Here is an 18,440-nt window from a genome sequence, read left to right on the forward strand (position 1 = left end):
AGTGGCAATTTCAGTAGAAAGTCGAACAGATATACACATTGCACTGAGCATACGTAAATGATTATGCACACTGTATACATAGCTGAGACAATTGGTTTCGGCACTAGGGCAAACCGACGTTGATAAGCCATTGCCACATCAGCTGTGCAGTAATTAGCATTTATGGTGTCTGTGATCTGATCGCAGCGCAATGGTACCGCGAATAGGGCTGGGACTCGGTCCTAAAAAAGTCCAAGCCCCGCCCCTCGCAAATCCCCGCACAAGCTCTAGCTGTGCACCTGATAGGGTCACACCACTAGAGGTCACTAATCACGTAACTAGTCATTACACTAGAAATCAGCGTATTCAGGACAAGACTGCACTGCGTTTTGACACATCTGTGTTTGTTCCAGTTAGTGGTGAGTAGATGGAGTCCTACTTAAGTTTATTGGTGGCAGTCCATAATTATACGGTGAAAAATCAAGGCAACGCCACGAAGACGGAGAGAAACAATTGCAATAATGAACGGAATGGAGCAGACAGCGAAAACAGCTTATCAGACTTAATGGAAAATTGGGAAGAGCACCACACAAAACACCCATACTGGACTACCATCAGTTCGGTGGAAATGATGAACAGCGCCACACCCAGGACCGATGCGAGAGCGCCACACAAAGCACCGATGCGAGAGCACCACACCCGGCACCGATGCGAGAGCACCACATCCGGCACCGATGCGAGAGCACCAAACCCGACACCGATACGAGAGTACCACACCAGACACCGATGCGAAAGCACCACACCCGACACCGATGAAAGAGCGCCACGCCAGACACTGATGCGAGGGTGCCACGCCGGACACCGATGCCAGAGCACCACAACCGGCACCGATGCGACGGCGCCACGCCAGACACCGATGCGAGAGCACCACACCCGGCACCGATGCGAGAGCGCCATACCAGACACCGATGCAAGAGAGCCACGCCAGACACCCATGCGAGAGAACCACACCCGGTACCGGTGTGAGAGCGACACACACGACACCGTTGCGAGAGCACCGCGCCAGACACCGATGCGAGAGCGCCACGCCAGACGCCGACGCGAGAGCACCACACCCAGTACCAATAAATCCAAGCTGAACGGTGCAACAACGCAAGGATGGACACTCATCTAAACTTACACGACGCACATTTTGTTAGCAGGGGCACGGTGAGTGACTCAGGGTGACAACAGCCCGGGAAACATTTTGCCGATAGCGCATGCCAATAAACAATATAATAGCCAATAGGCACGACGGCAGTGGAATCGTACCAGAGACAATGCAAGGAATGCCGACACGGCTGGTAGCTGCACGCAGTCTCGGGCCAGACTGTCAGCCGCGTCGTTCGACTCCGGTGACCCGCGCCGTGGCATGACGCGCCCCGCCGGCGCCGGCCAGGTCAGGCCTCGGGGTTCGGCTGCGAGGAGCCGCCGCTCGGCGTGGCGTACTGAGAGAGGCCGTCGCCGGAGGGGGTCGGTGGCCTCCATGACCCAGCCTCTGGACCGCTGCCGACCGTCGGCAGTTCGAGGCTGTCTCGGCGACGGCTCCGGGGGGCAGCCACAGCCTTGGGTGACGTCGATTTGTCGGCGGCCTCCTTAGCGCTAGGCTCCACGTACCAGATGAGGCTGGCGGCGTCGTCGCGGCCGTCCTCCGAGGGGGTGAGAGACCCGCCTTCGCCCCTCTCCTCGGGAAGCACCTGAAGCTGCGACAAGCCGCCAACTGTGTCGGATGGCCATGCCGCCTCTTCGCCATCAGGCGCGTAGTACTCGTCTTCTCCGTCGAGGTCGTCTTCATACAAGCCTAGCCGGATGGCCGACCAGACGCCGAAGGCCACCAGCCAGTCGTAGATGGCGATGGCGGACAGGCCCAGCAGGAAGCTAATGGAGGCACTCAACTCGGCCACCATGTTCTCAAAGGTGTACTCACGGTGCTCCCTCACAGACTCCACTTCAGGTGAGATGGTCAAGCTTATACCGTAGTTACTGCCGACTGATTTGCTTCCAAGTGATAAAAGACTTACCTGAAAGCAAAGTAGGTGACCATAGATGAGACGTACCTTGTAGGGTCACTGATCTATGGCACGTCAATGTCAGGCCGTGGCTGTCAGCAAGGGCAATTTCCAGGGAATCGTTCAACCTGATGCAACAACACTTCAAGGCGACGGCACAATTCTAGAACGCTGTCTTGATGTTAGCCGACGCAATACGTCTCGAACATGGTTTCTTAGGCAACAAAATTATAAATAACATGAACCGCAACGGAAATTTTCCTTGAACTTCTCGAAGGTGAGAGTAAGCCAATGCCCTAACATGACGCAAGTCAAAATTTTGTTTTTAGGAGCATACCAGGTGGCGTAATCTTTTACGCTTATTCAGATGCAGACAACTGAAAATAGCATTTGTTCACAACCTCATAAGGCTCAAAGAAGGACGCTAACGTCCACTTAACACCAGCAGTCTTTTGTCCAGAATAGGTGTCGAGATTCAAAACGTTTTCATGAGGCCATGGGGTACTTTGGACACAAATCTGGAACTGGACCTTGTTTGACACATTCTTGCTTAAAGTTCACGACATAGAAACCTCAAAGTTTGACAGACCAAGAGTTCGCATACAGAGAAGTCAACCCTGTGAAGTTTGTGTGATTATTTTTTGTGTAATTTTAGTTTTAATAGATCAGGAAGAAATCCCCCGAGCGATTGCCATTCAACCAGCCCCCGTGCGCGTGTTAATCGTCAAAATTCTGACTAGCAGATACGAAAATGACTGGTTTCGCGAAACAACGTTCCGCACTAGATCGGGCTTCCGCTCCTGTCGAATGATTTCAAAAGGAGTGCTTCACATTTTAAGGTAATGAAGCGAGCATCAGCTATGATGAAACAAGCTTTTTCAATAGTTGAAAGTTGATAGCCATGTGTGTGAGAAACCACGAAAACATACTCCTGCGCATTTCACTCCTCTATAACCTTTCTGCACAATGGACGTCAAGAAACATCTTGAAAAACAAGAAACATCAACAAACGCTTCGGCGCAGCACGCTCGGAGGGCTGGATGCACACAAACACACATACAGACGGTCAAACCTTGACCCCGAGCTTTTCAGAGCGACCGTCATATTGACCCATTGCTTTGCTAAATGTGTGCAGAGGACGTTTTTGCTCTCGATTTTGGCCACAGATATGCCAGGCCATATTCTTACCTTGAACGAAAGGCAGTGATCGGGGCAGCTTTCCATGCATTTCTGTACCGGGCGAGGCATTTTAGCTCCTGTTGAAGTGAGGTACAGTTGCTGAATTTCCCACGTTTTCGTAAAACTTTCCTGATCTGGGCACACAGGCAGTTTTCCGTAATCTTTTTCCATCCAAGGTTTCTGTATCACATCTCGCATCCACGGCAGAATACATTCCAGCGACTTCAAAAGTTTTCGCATTATGCACCACTTGCGGCAATTGGTTTGCGAATAGTCCGTCGTGTTTACGCAATGTTTCGCTTTGGTAGCTTCCCGCTGGTGGCTGGAGCCCGTTACCCAAAGACGCTCTAGTGTATTTGAACGAATACTAAACTTACTAAACTTTTGAATGATGGGTATTTCTGTAAAAAAGTCACCGGTGTCGTACACAAAAAGATCGGCCTCCCCAAACAAGTTTGTTTTGACCCGCTGTTGGCCGTAATTACTGGTTTGAGACTTATACTTGGAATACACGTCGCTATTAAACCTCACATCGAGCTGCATTTGTCGCTTTGACATGGTTTCATTGACAGTGATATTCAAGCATCCTCCGTAAAGGGGACCGAGAGAGTATTCTCCCAAAAGAGCATAGTCCGCTCTTGTTGAATTCAAGCTTTTTTCGGTTGTCAAGACCGCATATTCAATGTCGTCTGAGGTCCCCGAATAATGCCAGTTGTCGTAGTCTTCCAAAGTATCCATGTCGCCCATCTTGGACGTTATGCGCACGTCATTTACCTTGAACTCGTGAAAAGCCTTCCGGAAACTGTCGTTTTGATACGACCAAACGTCGCTTACATTAATTTTATTCCACGGGTGCACCTCTTGAAAATACAGTTTATAGCCTAATGGCCGCAATGTGACGTCCAGCCACTGTGTTGAATTCCATGCCGAGGGTGGTCGAAGAGACTTAACGTAATCATCCAAAGTCATTCCTATTTTAAGGCGATACAATTCTGACAAAATCTCTTTTTGAATAAAGGGTCGAACGCATATAGCTAGCTTAAACCATGCGTCATTCCGAGGGATTATCTTCTTACTCTGAAGGATGTGACTTGAAGTCAGATTACGTATACTGAGGTACGCTATAGAGCAAAATGCTGTCACAGCGATAGCAACCACCAAAAACTGCGACACGTACGATATCTTTTTACAAGCTGAGAGAGATATTTGAGTGTGATGTAGACCTTGGCCATGTGCATCTTGTTCATCTTTCTGCTTCTCCGGTTCTCTTGCTTCAGCGGAACTTAATGTTCCATCTTCTGTTTCTTTTGCAATGTTCTTAGATGCACTTTTCGTGAGATCTTCAGACATTCTTCAGTTCTGCAGGTGGTAAACGTACTCAGGTGCAACCCGGCACCAGCTGTATTCCCAACGCTCTGCTACGCTTTCCTTTGTTTTCTCCGACGCAGCTACATATGTAACCATATTCCGCCCAAAACCCTGCCGACACACCGCAGGTCAAGGCTATAGAAAACCGCTGGCCATCCTCAGAGTTCGCCCATTTTGTTTAGCTGGGCACGCGCCGAACATGAGAAAGCACTTTTCAGATTTTAAATACCTTTTCAACATTACTTGAGGCACGTATAAATGCAAAAATATGCATACCAAGAAAACGTGCTATTTGAGGATGCAGTCCTCCGGACGCCTGCCGAAGCATTACATACGTCAAACGCATGAATGGCTCGGCGGAGATCGTTTCTCGTTTTTTTCTTGTTTTCCAACACGGACACCGTTTACAATATGTCTTTTTCAATAATATGGCAGCTGCGGGTGCATGGACTTAAGTGGTGCCCGGCAGTACAGATGGGAGGAAATTGCATTGATACAAAGGCTTTGACATACACTGTTGTATATGCTGGGATGATCAAAGCATTATCAAGCCACTCTGAATTAGTCTAATCAGGCATGACAGGATTGGTAAAACCGGGTTTACGCAATGTTTTGTGCTGGTAGCTTCCCGCTGGTGGTGATCGGTGGTCGTAAAACGGTGGTCGGTGCCAGGTGTCGTAAAACGAAGGTCGAAGATTATAACCTCTTCTCTGGTAACATATACATGTGCACCTCAGCAGAACATATCTTGACGGAGGGCAAGTACTAATCAAATTAATCCGCATGTTGAGCATTTCATCTTCGCCATCTGCAAAAGTAGCTGACCTGCAGGCATCCACATCTATTTTAAGCTTATTATTGAGCCCTGCAATGCATCATTAACCGTGGTCATTGGCATCATTGGCATGATCACCATTAGCATTGCAGTGGAAGGCCTTATTATTTACGCTTTTAATCTCTATCTGAGCATACCAGAGCCCATCGCTGACGCTTGGAAACGGCAATGTTTCTTTATAGTGGCTCATTCCTGACTAGCTCAAGACTTACTAGCGATACAAGCATATCATTTTGACGGGCAGCAATACGATACAAATTTTATTCCCCCCCCCCCCTCCCAATGCACGTTAATGCACCCAGCCCTGACGCCCACAGCTCGTGTACAATACACAACACTGGATGAGTGACGGCAGCCATTTTTTTCACGTAGTTCTTCTAGATTTACTGAACCTCCCAGCATTAAGAACCTGTTTTACTCCACTTTTCTCCCTGAAAGACCAACTGGTCACATTTTACATCGCTGTTCGTCTACGGAGTGTTACTTAACGTCCCATCGGGACGTACGAAGAGTCAGACGACAAATCAACCAAATGTATGTCGAGATTTCAGGGCATCAGAGTGATTCCACATAGCGCTCCGGAAAACAACTCACCGCATGAAAACTGGGTTGACCATCGCATGGCATGCATGTATTGCAAATATTTAAACGGGGCACACACTTACCGATTCGTCACCGAATCGATTCGCGATTCATGAACGGCGACAAGCCATGTATTAAACTCCTACTTCGCCACAGCACTGCACAGTTGGGCTACAACATAAACGCACTCGCGCTCGTCGCCGGTGCTGTGTGCGTCCTGACGGAACACAGACACAGCAGCACAGCGGCGCTGTAACACGCACAGCACACGGACTTGGCTCCCAGCGGACAGCCAGCGCCAAACAGCGCGTGACAAAACCGCAGATGACTCGCCTGTAGCCAGCAAACCACGACTAGACGTTTCGATTGGGGCACGATCGGGCTCAGCCCCGCCGCCAGAAAACGACACATCCGAATACCTCGAACGCCGGGTTCAGCACTCTGGACGCCGGGGTTCACAGCCCCTACGATATCGGGACCGGCTCAAGGGAGTCCAAGAGGGGGAAAGCGCCATACGTCCAGATTAAAGCCTAGGGCCACTGAGGGAGCATCGCGCGTTGGGCTAGCAATGTGACGTCACATGGACCTACACCTGTGCCAACAGAGGGCATAAAGACAGACCCTCCCATCCACGACTGGCAAGGTGACAAACCGCGGGAAGAAATCAGTGACGTCACACCACGCGCTGACGTCGCACACCGCCGTCTCTATTGACGTCACATCTCGTCTTCCTCAGTGACGTCACAGATCGCTGTCCGCGCTGGCGTCACACCTCGCTGCCCTTGGTGACAGGCACACGGACGGTGACGGCGCCCAGGCCCATGCGGGCCATGTGGAGGCCGTGCACGGTGTGCCAGCGGTCGGTGCGCGGGTTGTACTTGTTCACCGTGTGCAGGTAGTCGCAGCCTGTGAAGCCGCCCACGCAGTAGATCCGGTCGTCGCAGACGGCGGCTGCAAATTGGCCCAGCGGCTGCGGCATCGTGCCAAGGCCGTACCACTGGCTCTCTAGCGGACTGAACCTGCCGGGGAAGAGGCGGACTCTAGGAGACACGGCATCGGGCTCAGACTGTACCATTGGCTCTCTAGCGGACTGAACCTGCCGGGGAAGAGATGGACTCTCGGAGACATGGTATCGTGCCCAGGCCCTACCACTGACTCTACAGCGGACTGAACCTGCCGGGGAAGAGAAGGGCTCTCGGAGACACGGTATTGGGCCCACACTGTATCACTGGCTCTCCAGCGCATTGAACCTGCCGGGGAAGAGATAGGCTCTCGGAGACACGGCATCGGGCCCAGACTGTACCGCTGGCTCTCCAGTGGACTGAACCTGCCAGGGAAGAGATGGACTCTCGGAGACACGGCATCGGGCCCAGACTGTACCACCGGCACTCCAGTGGACTGAACCTGCCAGGGAAGAAATGGACTCTACGAGGCACGGCATCGGGCCCAGACTGTACCACTGGCTCTCCAGTGCACTGAACCTGCCGGGGTAAAGGCGGACACCGCAAGCATCGCCCGCGGGAGACCCTGCCGCGGCACCAGCCTCCGATTCGGCCCATGTACACAGCAGTGTCAACGCGAAACCAACCTCCTCACGGTACGCAGCCACTGGCGGCCGCTGTGGCCGCCGATCAGGAACAGCTGATCCCGAACGGCGGCGCAGGCCGCGTAAGCGCGCGGCGGCCCGCAGGGCGGCGCCACCGTCCATCGATCGTTGTCCGGGTCGTAGCGAGACACGGAGCTCAGGTACGCACCGCCTGGATCTGAGGACAAAGTCGGGACCGTGCTCAGCCGACCTCAAGAGCGGGGCTTAACGTCAGGGGGACAATGCGTGGGGAATAATGAACGGACCACACCCCGAGTCGGACCCGGCAACCACTGAGTTTAAACGAAGACTCGACATATCGATAACTTGGATGCGTGCGGTTATAACCCAGCGTAGTGTTAAGTGAATTCGGACTCTTTTTTTACAAAATCACTACTCACAAAGCATTGCAACACGAAATCCATTTAGTTCTAAATCCATCCGCGCAATCAAAAGCGTCACCATCAGCAAATCAACACATTCCTATTGTCTACCACCATTATCATACTAGTTTCATAGAAACCATTCCGCTTTAAACGCTTGCGACGATAGCCGTGCCACAAATGGATTCTGCTTCGGTTACAGCCGCCAACCGAAAACGGACATTTACGAAACATTCGAACTCACTGGAACAGAATGGCTGCGGTTTAATCGCAATTTAGAACTCACTTTCCTAGCACGTTTTACTGTGCAATGGCAACTTGGTCAGCACTAAAGCTTTAAAAATGCTTACCCCGTAAGCCCCGAGGCCAATCCGCCATACCGGCCCGACATGCCAGCGACAGGTGTCCGTCGGGCTGCCATGGTTGCTGTGGTACCGCACTCACCAATGCCGCCAATAGCGTAGATGTGTCCCCGGACGACGGCGGCGCAGTGATGGCTGCGCGCTCCGATCATGGGCGACCGGTCCACCCACTCATCGCGCTCTTCGCAGTACATCTGGGCAAGCACACAAAAAACAACAACAGACCGTTTAAATGGCTGCTTCACACTACACCGACTTCCAACTGGCAATGTTTCTTTCTCAAGTCTGAAATAAAATCACAAATTCATAAGCGAACCCTGGTCACTTCACACCCTTCGGCACCCGACGTGTGGTGCCTGCGGCCACGACGCGGGGATCCGATGATGGTGACACTGACCCAGACACGGTTGGTGACCACAGCGTCCAGACAGCCGCCGAACAGGAAGAGCCGTCCGCCGGCGCAGCACGCCGCCGCGCCGTGCAGTGCAGCCGGCAGCTCGGCCAGCGGCGAAAAGGCGTTCTCCCGCACCGAGTACCGCTCGCACGTGCGCAGAGACGCGATGTCCCGAAACCCGCCTGGCGAAGGCCCGGCAGCGGTCATGCGCCGGCCGTCAGGCCCCACGGGGATCATGCGCCGGCCGTCAGGCCCCACGGGGATCATGCGCCGGCCGTCAGGCCCCGCAGGGGTCGTATGCCGGCCGTCAGGCCCGGCAGCGGTCATACACCGGCTGTCAGGCTGGCACGGCGGCGCCACACCGACCACCGGTACCATACAGCGTCACTACAGGAAGACTTTCTTGTCAAAATGCACAGTACGGATGCCGTGGACTCCCTGGTTTCGACGACTGTAGATGTTCCTCAGTGACATAGGCAACAAAATGTCAACCATAATTCATATGTTTCCATGTCATATGTCTGCAGGTGCCATCTAGAAGTCACTAAGCTGCGAGCTTACTTCATATAGCTCAGCACGCAGGGCACGCCACCTGAACGAGAGCAGTCATGCGAGACGAAAGGCCTCCGATCTCTAAATTTGCATTGCGAAGGTTGATATAAAGAGGAATGAATAGCCCAGCGACTTATATCAAGGCCAAGAGGCTAATGTTACAAAACTGAGAATGCGTCAGCTTTCCTTAAATCTGTTCGGCAGAACAAGCATTTGTCGCCAGATATTTACGTAATACAGTTTCAGCGGACGCAGACACAGTGCAATATGGACCCTCACGGCCCACACGGCGCGCTCCGGCTACCGCAGGCTGGCGGCGCGCCCAACCCCACTCATCCCCCCGCCGTCGACTCACCCAACACGTATGCGTGCTCCTCGTCGGCGGCGACGGCCGCGAACGTGCGCATCTCGGCCATGCGCGCCATGGGCTCGGTGGTGGTGACGGCGTCGCTGACGGCGCTGACGGCGCGCGGCATTGAGTACTTCCACGACTCGTACCCCAGCGTCAGGCACTCGACGCCCGAGGAGAAGCCCGCACAGGTGGCGCCGCCTATCGCCAGGATCACCTGCCGACGCCGGCGGGCCGGTGGGCAACGGGTCGCGGCCGGCCGGTGACACCGGGCGCCGGCGGGGACCGGCGCGTGGCGACGGGTGGTGGGACGCAAAACGAACGCCAGGAGACGCGCACTGAGCCGGTTGGTGACGCGCTTTGGGCCGGTTGGTGACGCGCTCTGAGCCGGTTGGTGATGCGCTCTGAGCCGGTTGGTGACGCGCACTGAGCCGGTTGGTGACGCGCTTTGGGCCGGTTGGTGACGCGCTCTGAGCCGGTTGGTGATGCGCTCTGAGCCGGTTAGTAACGCGCTCTGACCTACTGAATGACGCGCCGATAATCAGCATGTATGCTTTGGGTCAAACGCGAGGTATTACGTGAGCATCTCGACAGACGTTCGGTCACGCCTCATAAACCCCAGAGTGAACCAACACGGAACATCACATGACGTGGCAGACAACGAGGCAAACAGCGGGTATAGGAAAATTTCTATTTTCGAATCCCGTATAATTTTGTTAAGGCCCTCATTATTATTCCGCACTCGCCGAGCGTCTCGTCGCACGACGGACCCGTTAAGCGGGAGAAGAGCCGCGCCACGGCAGATATCCAGCGGCGGTGGCGGTGTGCCGCGGCAGCCGTCCAGCGGCGGTGGCGGTGTGCCGCGGCAGCCGTCCAGCGGCGGTGGCGGTGTGCCGCGGCAGCCGTCCAGCGGCGGTGGCGGTGTGCCGGGGCAGCCGTCCAGCGGCGGTGGCGGTGTGCCGCGGCAGCCGTCCAGCGGCGGTGGCGGTGTGCCGCGGCAGCCGTCCAGCGGCGGTGGCGGTGTGCCGGGGCAGCCGTCCAGCGGCGGTGGCGGTGTGTCGGGGCAGCCGTCCAGCGGCGGTGGCGGTGTGCCGCGGCAGCCGTCCAGCGGCGGTGGCGGTGTGCCGGGGCAGCCGTCCAGCGGCGGTGGCGGTGTGCCGGGGCAGCCGTCCAGCGGCGGTGGCGGTGTGCCGCGGCAGCCGTCCAGCGGCGGTGGCGGTGTGCCGGCGGCAGCCGTCCAGCGGCGGTGGCGGTGTGCCGGGGCAGCCGTCCAGCGGCGGTGGCGGTGTGTCGGGGCAGCCGTCCAGCGGCGGTGGCAGTGTGCTACGGCAGCCGTCCAGCGGCGGTGGCAGTGTGCCGCGGCAGCCGTCCAGCGGCGGTGGCAGTGTGCCGCGGCAGCCGTCCAGCGGCGGTGGCAGTGTGCCGCGGCAGCCGTCCAGCGGCGGTGGCGGTGTGTCGGGGCAGCCGTCCAGCGGCGGTGGCGGTGTGTCGGGGCAGCCGTCCAGCGGCGGTGGCGGTGTGCCGCGGCAGCCGTCCAGCGGCGGTGGCAGTGTGCCGCGGCAGCCGTCCAGCGGCGGTGGCGGTGTGCCGCGGCAGCCGTCCAGCGGCGGTGGCAGTGTGCCGCGGCAGCCGTCCAGCGGCGGTGGCGGTGTGTCGGGGCAGCCGTCCAGCGGCGGTGGCGGTGTGCCGCGGCAGCCGCCCAGCGGCGGTGGCAGTGTGCCGCGGCAGCCGTCCAGCGGCGGTGGCGGTGTGCCGGGGCAGCCGTCCAGCGGCGGTGGCGGTGTGTCGGGGCAGCCGTCCAGCGGCGGTGGCAGTGTGCTGCGGCAGCCGTCCAGCGGCGGTGGCGGTGTGTCGGGGCAGCCGTCCAGCGGCGGTGGCGGTGTGCCGCGGCAGCCGCCCAGCGGCGGTGGCAGTGTGCCGCGGCAGCCGTCCAGCGGCGGTGGCGGTGTATTACGGCGTCTGCTGACCTCCAGCGAGTCGGTGCACCGGCGGACGGGCTCTGCCGGCGGCCCGTCCGGCCCCTCTGTCGGCCGGTCATAGCGGCTGCTGAGCGCCTCCTCCTGGCGCGAGTCCAGGTACGCGCGCACCTCTGCCGCCAAAGAGCATAGGCCCATCGTCAGCTGGCCACCAGGTGCTCACCGAGGTAAGCCACGCAGTGAGCTTCGAGTTGCGCACGTGCCATGCACTGGGTCAACGATGTCAGCCACTGCCCTGAGTCCTGCAGGCAGGAATGCAGCCCACTGTCAACTGTGGACACGTGCCCAGCACCGGGCCGGAGCTGCCCATCACTGGCTGACCTGGGTCCTGCAGGCAGGGGTGCAGCTCAGTGGCCGAGCGCAGCTTGAACAGGTCCAGCTGACTCACGCAAACGTCTCGCAGCAGGCGGCGGAAGGCTGGCAGGCGGCCTTCCGTGTCCACCTCCGTCCACCGGCACAGTGCCTGGATACACGCCCGACCGGCCGTCACACGCCGGCCGCCCCATACACCGCAGCCGACGACGGGTCCCGCCCCACGGTCAGAGGTGTACCCAGGCGTCAGTGGCCAGCCCATCGACGGCTCGGAGACCTCGGGTCAGTGCTCACGACTTGGGAATGGTTCATTTTCATTTTACCCGGCAGGAGTGTCGCACAGCATAACATAGCCCGTCTGCTTGGATGTGCATCAAAGAACCAGATGAGGCAGCAGCGATATCACCCATCAGAGGCGGGACTAGCACCGAAGCCTGTCTGGCGCTGCTGTGTTACCCCACACAGACCAGTCTTCGCGGCCCGACCCGGCACCTCTGGCGGTCGCCGACCCCCCCCCCCCCCCCCCCAGGCAGCCTCTGCAAAAGCGCGGCGTCCGTTGCCGTTGTCCGACTCACATAGAGCACTTGGTCCTCGCGGGCGGCGATGTGAGAGGCGCGCAGCAGCGTCACCATGGCCTCCTCGGGCAGCGCCAGGAAGTCGGCGTCGCGCACCGCCGCGCTGAAGTTGTCGAGCACGAGGCGCAGGGCGCGGTGCGCCAGCTCGGCGGAGCCGTGCAGCAGCGCCAGTCGCCAGACGGCAATGCTACTCTCGGGAGTCACCACCTCCGACAGATACTGCAGGCAGTGATGGCGCAGCGACGACAGCTGCAGGTGCTCAGCCGCGTCCAGCAGTGCGGCCGCTGAGTTCGGGCTCAGCTGTAACAAAACAGGCACGGCCACCTCACCTGGAGCACCGAGGAGGTGAGATCACCTCAGCTGGAGCACCGAGGAGGTGAGATCACCTCAGCTGGAGCACCGAGGAGGTGAGATCACCTCAGCTGGAGCACCGAGGAAGTGAGACCATCTCAGCTGGAGCACCGAGGAGGTGAGATCACCTCAGCTGGAGCACCGAGGAGGTGAGATCACCTCAGCTGGAGCACCGAGGAGGTGAGATCACCTCAGCTGGAGCACCGAGGAGGTGAGATCACCTCAGCTGGAACAGGGAACACACGGCCACCTCACCTGGAGCACCGAGGAGGTGAGATCACCTCAGCTGGAGCACCGAGGAGGTGAGATCACCTCAGCTGAAGCACCGAGGAGGTGAGCTCACCTCAGCTGGAACAGGGTACACACGGCCACCTCAGCTGGAGCACCAAGGAGGTGAGATCACCTCAGCTGGAGCACCAAGGAGGTGAGATCACCTCAGCTGGAACAGGGTACACACGGCCACCTCAGCTGGAGCACCGAGGAGGTGAGATCACCTCAGCTGGAGCAGGGTACACACGGCCACCTCAACTGGAGCACCGAGGAGGTGAGATCACCTCGGCTAGAACAGGGTACACACGGCCACCTCAGCTGGAGCACCGAGGAGGTGAGATCACCTCGGCTAGAACAGGGTACACACGGCCGCCTCAGCTGGAGCACCGAGGGGGTGAGATCACCTCAGCTGGAACAGGGTACACACGGCCACCTCAGCTGGAGCACCGAGGAGGTGAGATCACCTCAGCTGGAACAGGGTACACACGGCCACCTCAGCTGGAGCACCGAGCAGGTGAGATCACCTCAGCTGGAACAGGGTATACACGGCCACCTCAGCTGGAGCACCGAGCAGGTGAGATCACCTCAGCTAGAACAGGGTACACACGGCCACCTCAGCTGGAGCACCGAGCAGATACGACCACTTTAGCTAGAACAGGGTGGACATAGCCACCTCGGCTGGAAGATAGCGTAGACTTGGCCACCGCAATTGAAACATGGGGCAAGTACAGATGTGCCACCTAGAACGCAGTGCTGACAGAGTCCAGCAGGCCTAGTGCCTGCCCCACAGTACAGCAGGCACAGTACAGTAGCAAGGCCAGCTGGACCAGCGACCAGTAATAATGGCACCCTTTTGGCATTTTGCTGGCCAATCGCCACCAAACGGGCGACTTATCGATAAGACTGTGCTTACTTTGAGAACAGCGTTATTGAGAGCAAGTTCGGGGTGGTCAGACGCAATCAAGTGATCAGAAACGCCCCACGTTTTATCTCGGGCGGTCCTCACCTCGACATGGCCCGTGTAAATGTAGTTTAGGACGGCGTCGAAGGTGTCACTGTCAAATCCGTGCAGCCCCACGACTGGCTCCTGACTCTCCACGTAGTCACTCGTGAACATGGTCCTGCGCGCAGAGCAGGCCAGCATCACCCCATGCAAACTGCACGAAGACCATATCATCACAGCCGGAGTGCAGGCGCAGCGCTGCGTTTTGCATGGCCATCTGCGGACTTGTCGGATCTGTGCCGCAGGCTTGGCAGCATGACAGGCATTATGGGAAGTAACATCCATCTTAGCCTTTTCATGGCGGCTAAGGTTTCACTGAAGCATCACAACACCGATGGTTGATGACAGGTGGTTGAAGAATGAAAACGCACGGTGATGTAACAAAATCACAAGCAAAAATAGATCGTGATGTAACGGCTAATCCAGATGGGACGTTGCGGCTGGAGCTTGGTACAGTACAAAAGCTGATGAAATGAATGGAATGTTTCATATTTAAAGATACTGATGCAAGCACCGGATGGGTTGAAACAAGCTGACCTCTAACAATTGGTGTGCTTTTAAGCAGAGCAGACTGCTGCACACAGCACAATTCACTGTTTAGTAAATGCGCTCTTCAATGAGTCATGGTTTGATTACATCATCGTATCTCGCATAACCTCGACTGAGAGCCCATCGACGCACCTTATATCTGGAATCGCGCTCACGAACGTCAGATATGAACGTCTTGACAGTTATATTTGCCTTGGCCTTGATCGCCACATGGTTTACGGGACGGCAGGATTTGAATGATGCTATTATGACATCATGGATGCTAAAATGACTTTGAAATACTCCCCCAATATACCTTTCTCCATTTCTGTGGGTGTGTAGCTCAGAAACTAGGGTGCCTTGGATCTTAAGATCACATCTAGTCACGCACGGTGTGCACCATGTACACCAAGCTGGGCACCTCCATCTGTGCCAATTGGCCAACCAACATGCCACCCACCTGAAGTATGGTGATCCAGCAGCCAGCACTGCTTTATGGGCGCGCCATTGGCGCTCCTCCACCCGCACTGTGACATCACAGAGTAGCTGCTCCTGCCACAGCTGCTGCAGCATGTCCGTGAGGATGGTGGCGTGGCTGAGGTCAGAGAGTGGCTGACAGCCATCTGGCCGCTCTGGTAACACCACTGCATGGTGGCCAGGTGAGACCAGTCAGGTCACAACATGGTCAGCTGGTTATGTGGCACAGGCCAGTGCATGGTGGCCTGGCAAGGCATGTCAGGTCATAACACAGGTCAGCCTTCCACATGGCATGAGCCAGGTCACTGTGGCCGGGTGGGGTGTGTCAGGTCATAACACAAGACAACCCCACAACACTAACAGACCAGCTAACACAGCAAGATTTTACACAATTCAACTGCTTATCACAAGGTCTCAGCATGGCAGGAGGCTCCAGGGAATGAAGAGAAACATATTTACTTATCTTTGCTTGCAGGAAGATAATGGCAATTTACATGAAACAGTAGCTGGCCAGCCGGCTCTCCGCCAAACAGACATATACCAGGCAAACTACTTCGACACAGGCCAAAATTCAGGAAACAATATTTGTTCCAATGTCCCTGCCACACCAAATTTTCTCAAAAATGTTTCTAGTAAGATTTAAGAAGCACTCACATCCGGCAGGTCCAATTGGGTCATCATCAGATGTCTTTGCCACCTCACACTCGGGACAAAGCATGATGTCACAATGAAGCAGTCACCCTGGTTTGCCAAATAGGATATTGGCTGCTCTGAAACAAACAAAGCAGACTACACTGTTCATGGAAGCCACCAATGAGACTGATGCAAAACATATTACCTGAGGGAATGGGGCAGGAATGTAACAATTATCACCTTCTGAACCATATTTTTTGCATCTTGGCTGCACATTCTGCATTGCTGGCTGGACAGAAGTCCAGCCATGGATGCAAGGGATGGAGGCAGAAGGGGCAAATAACATAACCAGACACACTGGAATCCACCAACAATGTGTTACTTGTGCATGGAAAGCAATTGGTTGCAAGTTTCTGACCTAATTTCTGAGGCTGTCCGAGGACAGGAGTATTTCTTTGGATGACAGGAATACGATAAAAAACAAGCAGATAATTGCATGAGGAAAATATGAGACCCACCTCATCAAGTTTCCCACCAAAAGGGTTTACAAGGCAAATGGGTCTTTGCATGCACCAATTTCAGCTTATTCATACAACACTACACGAAGCAGTACGAGTTGCACGCCTTTGGCACACTGCGCTAAATTGCAAGCTACGTGCGTACTAGATCTGACAGCTTGTACAAGACCCGCCAGACATATTTTATGACTAAGAGCAGCCTTCGAGTAGTCGAGCCAGCTGTGCGGCTTGCCGGCGTGCGGGGGAGAGGGTGTCGTTTATTGTAATTAGTGGCAGAGACCTTGTTGTGTTGCTTTCGTTGGATAGCATTGCGTTGATTTCGCGCGATAGCATGGTCTCTGCAATCCACAGACATACCAACTGGCTATGGAATTGCGTTTTAGGCACTAACTCTTTTTTACTGGCTTCAACTTCCGTTATCTGCCAAGAGAGGAGAGCGGATCTCCCTTACCAATGCCGCTCAAAAGCCGGCTCGTCCTAAAAAGTCTGGTGGTCATTTTAGAGAGGGAAGTACGGGAAAACCACACGTGATGATGATGATGATTTGGGGATTTAGGGCGCATCGACTGCTAAAGGTCATGCAGCGTCCATAACTATCGATTCATGCAGAGCCGTCAATCAGAGAAGTGCATCAATCAGGTCACCCTATAGAGCCATGATGATCGGCCCTAGCATCATGATGAGAAGATTACAGGAAAATCTATAGCGCGAAGGAACTGGAGCACTTTACCAAACCCGACGATGTTCGAAGAATCCCCTAAAAAGTCGCATAGCGTGCGACTCTGGACGTGGCGTCCGAAAAACTGCGCTCTCGTTGCCGTAAGGTGGCGGCAAGCGACCAGTACGTGATGCACGGTCAGTGGATCAGAGCATCGACCGCAGCATGGTCTGTCGCCAGCCAATAGCAGGTGACGGTGCGTAGCATATGTGTGACCTATGCGTAACCGGCAAAGGGCAACTTCTTCCACCCTATTGTCCCGAAAGCACGACTGCCATAATCCAATGCGGGGTTTCACCGACTGCAGCTTGTTGGCGCTCAGCGAGTTCCAGTAGAACTGCCATCGCTTCTGCATAAACAGCGACACTGCGGGGTACACGTCTTGAGCAGGTAGTGGTGTTACAGGAATTCTAGTCCCTGTCGTAGCGCGCTTTGCTGCCGCGTCAGCAAGATCATTTCCGCATATCCCCACCTGACTTCGGATCCAGCATAGAACGACCGTTTTTCCTGCTCGATCCAGTGAGCTAAGACGAGATTGAATGTCCTGAACAAGTGGATTCGACGGGGAGAAGCCGCTAACAGCCAGTAGGCTGCTCAAGGAGTCGGAAAGAATTAAATGCAGATTGCTATCGTCCACTTCAATAAAACAGAGAGCTTTGCTAATGGCTATAAGCTCGGAAGTGTAGACCGACGCGTGTGAAGGCAGTGTGAATGACCGTGTGGTCGATCCGCACACAAAAGCGCACCCTACACCTGCATCCGTCTTCGAACCATCTGTATAAGTCATCTTGTACCCGTCAAAGGAGGCCATGTGCTCTAAAGCTGCGCCTTTGAGTTCCGCCATGAGGACATGTTGCTTTTGCATATTTGATAGAGAGACATCCACTCTTGGCGATGCTAGCTCCCAAGGAGCAGTCTCCATGGGTTTAGGTCTGATGACACGCCGTAGGTTCAGGCCGCTCGCATCTAAAAGCTCTCTCATTCGTACACAGAAGGGAGAAGTTTTAGGTGACCGTTGACGTAGGAAAAGCCTTCGTAAGCTACGCGAAAACACTGCTTTGTAGGTGGGATGATCTGGGAACTGCGCCAGCTTGCACGTGTAGCGCAGTCCCAGCATCTGCCTTCGCAATGCTAGTGGGGGCTCGTGAGCCTCCACCAGAAGACTGTCTATGGGCGATGTCCGAAAAGCCCCTGTGGCGATACGGAGTGCGGCGTGATGCACCGTGTTCAGAGTACGTTTGATCAGGTCTGATGAGCTGTCGTAGATAAAACAGCCGTAGTCAAGTTTTGAACGAATCAGGGAGCGGTATAGGAGTAAGAGTGTCCTCCTATCAGCACCGTATGACGTACGTCCCACGCACCTTAGGATGTTAAGAGATTTTAAACATTTGTCGCGGAGATTTCTGATGTGCTCACGGTATGTTAGGCGTCGGTCAAAGCGTATACCGAGAAATTTCGCGGTA

At 55.4% G+C, this 18,440-nt stretch overlaps 2 protein-coding genes across 8 annotated transcripts; both read right to left on the minus strand.

Moving 5' to 3' along the window:
* Window positions 1-407: 407 nt before the first annotated feature.
* LOC119106115 (uncharacterized) lies at window positions 408-4,683 on the minus strand. Its single transcript, XM_037229711.1, has 2 exons — window positions 3,216-4,683; window positions 408-2,039 (listed from the first exon to the last, which is right to left on the minus strand). Exons 1-2 carry the CDS (start codon window positions 4,554-4,556, stop codon window positions 1,419-1,421), a joined length of 1,962 nt encoding a protein of 653 aa, XP_037085606.1. The 5' UTR covers window positions 4,557-4,683; the 3' UTR covers window positions 408-1,418.
* A 1,417-nt stretch (window positions 4,684-6,100) lies between these two features.
* On the minus strand, window positions 6,101-16,486 carry LOC119105820 (kelch-like protein diablo). Of its 7 annotated transcripts, none has more exons than XM_037229352.1 (12): window positions 16,405-16,486; window positions 15,763-15,878; window positions 15,092-15,275; window positions 14,107-14,221; window positions 12,480-12,779; window positions 11,914-12,055; window positions 11,584-11,705; window positions 9,623-9,833; window positions 8,719-8,897; window positions 8,404-8,515; window positions 7,580-7,754; window positions 6,101-7,010 (listed from the first exon to the last, which is right to left on the minus strand). In XM_037229352.1, the coding sequence occupies exons 2-12, from the start codon at window positions 15,824-15,826 to the stop codon at window positions 6,758-6,760; spliced, it is 1,857 nt and encodes a 618-aa protein (XP_037085247.1). In that variant the 5' UTR covers window positions 15,827-15,878; window positions 16,405-16,486; the 3' UTR covers window positions 6,101-6,757. The 7 variants fall into 7 exon arrangements, with proteins under 7 accessions (XP_037085247.1, XP_037085246.1, XP_037085250.1 ...); XM_037229351.1 differs by having other exon boundaries at window positions 15,763-15,873; window positions 16,260-16,481; XM_037229355.1 differs by having other exon boundaries at window positions 15,092-15,195; window positions 16,260-16,481.
* Between the last annotated feature and the right edge of the window lie 1,954 nt (window positions 16,487-18,440).

The sequence above is a fragment of the Pollicipes pollicipes genome, unplaced genomic scaffold, assembly GCF_011947565.3.
Source record: "Pollicipes pollicipes isolate AB1234 unplaced genomic scaffold, Ppol_2.1 Scaffold_6138;HRSCAF=7277_pilon_pilon_pilon, whole genome shotgun sequence".
Taxonomy (NCBI): Eukaryota; Metazoa; Arthropoda; class Thecostraca; order Pollicipedomorpha; family Pollicipedidae; genus Pollicipes; species Pollicipes pollicipes.